Below are 5,534 nucleotides of genomic sequence, written 5' to 3' on the forward strand. Positions count from 1 at the left end.
TTTCTACTCACTACTATAAGCACTTGCCCCTACAGTCTGCTGCGGCTACACGGGTGACTTTTGCCTTTATTTCAACCATGTGCAGATCCTCGGGTTGCCTCCAAGATGCATGATGGATGCAGCTCCTGACGGAATGCACTACTTTGGTGAGTTGAAGGGTGGGGCGAGCAACCGGCCGGATTCAGTGTTAGGGTGTGGCCTGGAGCTGTTGTAGTTCTTTTTGGGGGGGTGGCCATGGGGGGGGGGGGCCTCTTTGTATTTTCAATTCCTTGGGTGAGTGGGTGGCTAATTGGGCGCGTGGGCAAGTGGGTAGGTGGGCAAAGTGGTGAATGGTGACTGTGTGTCTCTCCTGCTGTGCATGTCTCCTGCAGATCGTTTGGGCATGATGTTCTCCCCAGTCAAGAGAAGGGTGCCAGGGAGCTTGTCACTTCACGGGGCACTCAAAAGCCACGACCCGGAGTTTGTTGACTTTGTCAGCTCCTGCCTGCGGTAAGAATCATCCCCCACCCCCTCCCCCCTCCCCATGAGGATTTCTCCCACCAAGGTGATCAACGATCGCCCTCCACCGATCACCAGGAAGATGTGGAGCTGAGTTAACCTGCCGATAACCAGTACCACCCTTGTTAAGATCGCCCTCTTTGGAGGTCCGTTAAAGATGATCCTCGGCAGTGCGAGGCTCAGGGCATTTTTAGAGTACTGCGTAATGAAGGATTGCCGCTGCTACCAAGACTACCGCTGATGCCGTGCGATCCTGGACCTCGTGGGAGAAGGGAAGGAACGTCAATCCTCTCACCACGCCTCTCTCACCACGTGCGCTGTGTGTGACCCCGGTGCGTCTCTCAACAGATGGGATCCGGATTGTCGCATGACGCCAGCGCAGGCGCTGGGTCACAGCTGGCTCCGGACCGTGGCCACCAGCACCACCAGCAACGCCACTGCCACCACCATTGCTGCTCCTGGCAGTGTACAGTGTTTTGGAGCTGCTGAGCGACGGTAAGCCATGAGCTGCTTGTCCAATGTTCAAGGCAGTCCATAGGGAGGTGTGGGGCCCAGGGCAAGTCACAATTAAATCGGAAGTATTACCAACAATACAGGTTTTTTTTCGGTTAGATCGCATAGATATACATGTGTTGTTAAACTCACCACCACCCAACACAGCCAATTAGTAAGGTGTATCATGTAAACAAAATGTGCCAATTAGTTACTAGATCAGCACACCAGTGTGTTGGAAAGTAAACCCACCACATTTACTATTCGAGTACGACATTTTGCCGGGGATTGCAACCAGCCTCATAAGGTGATGGCCAGAATTGTGGAGAAATACTCCTGTTTCGGTCTTAAATAGTGATAAATGTGAATGTGATGTCATCATTTGTGAGCCAATCTGGTGCGAAAGCTTGCGTGTTAAAAATACATTTTACGTCTGACACCGTGACATCGAAGCACAGGGCCGCCAAAAGCACGGTGCCCGGGGCGGTTTCCCCAGTACACCGTACCCGGGGGACGGCTCTGCTCCTGTTAATGTATTTATATTTATTACTACTACCCTTATTTAGCCAGCATGAGCCTCACTCAGTCTCAAGACTCTTTTTCAGTAGAGTCCTGCCAAGTTGTTTGCAGTACAGAACAAATTTGCTTTTGCTACTGCTGCTATGCGATCCCGATTGAATGATTTGGAGGTTCAATTTCTAACACTGACGAGGATGTCCATCCAAAACTGGTTGCATTGCGTTTGTCAGGGTTCAGTTACGTGGAGGAAAATGCCAAACCCAAAGGAATGAAAGTTACATTTTAATGTACAATTTTATTGAGGGACTGTGTGTTGTCTTGGTGGGGTCTGGGGCTGTTTTTGTTGATGTTTTGCTGCCTTGCCCAAGTTTACATTTAGTGTTGAAAACTGGCAGGATTTTATGTACTTTGTGCTTATGTGCTCAATTTTTTGTGACTTGCTTACATTTTTACACGTTGCACTCCTTTTGTTTGTTGCTGTAACTTGCTTACCCTGTGCCTCGACTGCATATCTGTGAAGGAAGAGCTTCATAGCTTATCGTATTCCTCTTCATCCAGTCTAAATAATGTATTCTGATTTGGAAACCAATGCAGGACAAAACGGGGGGGGGGGTAGAACACACTCCACATTCCACACGGAGAAGTGACCCAAGTATGGGAATCAAACCCAGGTCCCTCTTTGACTGAGTTCCAGCCCTGCCGCCCGCAAACGAACACATGTACAGTTCAAACCCCACGTGTACATTCGGTTATATACGGATGTATTTTTATAATTGGTTCCTGGGTGAGGACAAAGAATGAGGCAGCCATATCTTTGCCATTTAGCCCTTCATCCAGTGTGATATCGCAAGACTAAGCCCATTTTGTAACCAGACCCACGATGGGCATGGTATGCTGCATTATTGCAGCATCGTTATTAACCTGGTTAATCTATCTCTGCACACAGTTAGTCCGTACGCAGACGATGGGGGGGGACGGACTGCGATCTCTGCTGTAGCAGGAAGTTGGAACGGTGTCGTGCGCATCTCTTCACAGAGCGGAGCCGGCGCTGCCCCCATCCTCCGCGCTTGCCCTGGCCTCTAAATGGAAGCTGACGGTTGTGGTGGAAGAGGAGACCCTGGTGGAGGAGCTCGTGGTGCAGGGAGAGGAGACCCTGGTGGAGGAGCTGGTGGTGCAGGAGACCCTGGTGGAGGAGCTGGTGGTACAGGAGGAAGAGGAGACTCTGCTGGAGGAGCTGGTGGTACAGGAGGAAACCCTGGTGGAGGAGCTGATGGTGCAGGAGGAGACCCTGGTGGAGGAGCTGGTGGTGCAGGAGGAGACCCTGGTGGAGGAGCTGGTGGTGCAGGACGAGGAGACCCTGCTGGAGGAGCTGGTGGTGCAGGAGGAGACCCTGGTGGAGGAGCTGGTGGTGCAGGAGGAGACCCGGGTGGAGGAGCTGGTGGTGCAGGAGGAGGAGACCCGGGTGGAGGAGCTGGTGGTGCAGGAGGAGGAGACCCGGGTGGAGGAGCTGGTGGTGCAGGACGAAGAGGAGATGGGGGGGGAGACAGAGGAGGTGGAGTCGAAGAAGGAGCAGGAGGAGGAGATGGTGGTGCAGGAGATGGTGGTGGAGGAGAAGGAGATGACAAGGAAAGAGGATCAGGCGATGGTGATGCAGGAGAAGAGGAAGCGAGGGGGCCTGGCCCGCATAGGGAGAACCATCCGTTCACTCCTCCGACGCGCGCTGCTGTGTGGTGGCCGGTCCACCACACAGTAGAGGTGATGGTCATGGATAGTTGTGAACCACGACCACTATCACCACACCCACCACATGCACACTCCACACATACACCCCCCTGTGATACCCACCACCCACCACACACACCCTGCACCCACCCACCCCGTGACACCCACCACACACTACACAAAGAGCTAGGAGTTTAGAGGGTTAGGGATTTATAAAGTTATGGGTTTAGAGGTTTTGGGGTATTTTGGGGATAAGGGGTTTATATGTTTAGGTATTTCGAGGGTTATAGGGTTTAGGGGTTGAGAGTGTTAGGGGTTTAGGGGATTCTAGAGTTAGGGGTTTAGAGGGTTAGGGTTTTAAGGTTAAAGGGGTTTAAAGGGTTAGGTGTTTATGTTTCCTCTATAAGTAATGATAAATGTAAGATGTCTTCTTCCTACACGCGTTTGTTCCACTCACGTGGGGTCCGCCGTCCTTGCCACCTTCTCCACACCGCCCCGTCCCGCGCCATCTCTCCCTCCGCTCCTCGGGCCACCACGTTCGACCGCATCACCACATCGCCCCACGTCTTCTTCTGCCTTCATCTCCTCATCTTAAAATCACAATTACTTAATAATACGCTTCCAGGCCGCACTAAGCCTGTAGCTGTCAGAGAGGTTAAAATAATACAAATTTTCTCAGTTTCAATGGATTCTCGAATTAGTCTTGGCCAGTAATAATGAGTTTTACACAACACTTCATCGTTATCAAAATACATTAAGTGTTCTTGTTGGCAAGCATGTACTGCAACTTCCGACAGTTATGTTTGAGAGTGTTTAATATTTATTTGGTGTTCCTTTAGTCTTACGCTAATGTTACGTCCCATCTGTCCAATATAACATCTGCCACATAAGCCATTAATCCGATACACACCATCCGTTGACAACTTAGGCAATTCATCTTAAGTACAAGATACTATTTTTTTAATTTTGTGTACCGTGCCAAATCTTACTTAGATGTTTAGCTTTTTGCTTTTCCAAAACTCGAGCTAATTTCTCAATTACTCCCACGATATATGGTATTTTAATTGTTTAATAACCTGATTCAGCAGTATTGCTGTTCGATCTTGGTTTAGCATTCATTGCTGTTAATTATTTGAGCATTATTGTAGACATTCAATCGTAGCGTTTCTTTGACATGTTCAATCTCTCTCCAGACATTCACCATCTGACACTGTTTTAGCCAGATGTATGAGCATCTTGATGAGAGAGGTTTTCTGTACGGGGTGATAATGCGAATCTGCATTCAGATAGGCATCAGTATGCGTTCCCTTTTGGTAAACGCTGTGTGTGTTATTTTACCATTTAGGCCTCGTCCGATAAATCACCTCTCCAAAGGAAATAAGTATTTAGAGGCCACACGGGACCGGGGGGGGGGGGGGGGGGGAGTTTATCGTTGTGTCTGTTGCTGCGAGCAGATAGCGCGCAATGGAGAGCTTGCTCAGAGCGGAGCTGGGCACGGACTCAGCGAGGACGCTGGGCGCTTCGGCCGGTGGAGGCTGCATCAGCACCGGGCAGAGCTACGAGACGGGGCGCGGACACGTGTTCACCAAGATCAACGCCAAGAGCGGGGCACCCTCCTCTACGCCTCCTCTACGCCTCCTCACCACCTCACCTCCTCTACCCTTCTCCTCGCCTCCTCTACGCCTCCTCACCACGCCACCTCACCACGCCACCTCACCTCCTCACCACGCCACCTCACCTCCTCACCACGCCATCTCACCTCCTCACCACGCCACCTCAACACCTCACCACCTCACCTCCTCTACCCTCCTCTTCGCCTCCTCTACACCACCCCGCATCCTTGCCTCAACCTTCATTCATTCAGCCCTGTCATTAATGTATCACTTTTTTTTTAGCTGCGACTACTAGCTAATTTGTCAGTTACTCCCACGATATATGGTATTTTAATTGTTTAATAACCTGATTCAGCAGTATTGCTGTTTGATCTTGGTTTAGCATTCATTGCTCTGTTAATTTGAGCATTATTGTAGACATTCAATCGTAGCGTTTCTTTGACATGTTTAATCTCTCTCCTCAAACTTTGACCATCTGACACTGTTTGAGCCAGATGTATGAGCATCTCGTTGAGAAAGGATTTCTGTGCGGGGTGATGATGCCAATCTGCATTCAGATAGGCATCAGTATGTGTTCCCTTTCGGTAAACGCTGTGTGTGTTACTTTACCATTTAGGCCTCGTCCGAGCAAAATATCCAGGAAAGGGAGTGTGTTATTCACCTCCATTTCCATGATGAACTGGATGGCCG

The 5,534-nt window shown here is 50.1% G+C and overlaps 1 protein-coding gene across 1 annotated transcript; it reads left to right on the plus strand.

Annotated features, from left to right (window-relative positions):
- The first annotated feature begins 313 nt into the window (after positions 1-313).
- LOC142925611 (uncharacterized) lies at positions 314-4,637 on the plus strand. The gene is made up of 3 exons (XM_076068660.1): positions 314-489; positions 847-993; positions 2,545-4,637. Exons 1-3 carry the CDS (start codon positions 359-361, stop codon positions 3,260-3,262), a joined length of 996 nt encoding a protein of 331 aa, XP_075924775.1. The 5' UTR covers positions 314-358; the 3' UTR covers positions 3,263-4,637.
- The last annotated feature ends 897 nt before the right edge of the window (positions 4,638-5,534 follow it).

The sequence above is a fragment of the Petromyzon marinus genome, chromosome 22, assembly GCF_048934315.1.
Source record: "Petromyzon marinus isolate PM22_M1 ecotype Great Lakes invasive population chromosome 22, UKy_Petmar_22M1.pri1.0, whole genome shotgun sequence".
Classification (NCBI taxonomy): Eukaryota; Metazoa; Chordata; class Hyperoartia; order Petromyzontiformes; family Petromyzontidae; genus Petromyzon; species Petromyzon marinus.

Excerpts from the sequence above, each read along its gene's own strand:
- LOC142925611 (XM_076068660.1), top strand. The coding sequence starts at position 359 with ATGTCTCCTGCAGATCGTTTGGGCATGATGTTCTCCCCAGTCAAGAGA. Across the intron at positions 490-846 it reads TTTGTCAGCTCCTGCCTGCG|ATGGGATCCGGATTGTCGCA; the intron begins GTAAGAATCATC and ends GTCTCTCAACAG. Across the intron at positions 994-2,544 it reads TTTGGAGCTGCTGAGCGACG|AGCGGAGCCGGCGCTGCCCC; the intron begins GTAAGCCATGAG and ends ATCTCTTCACAG.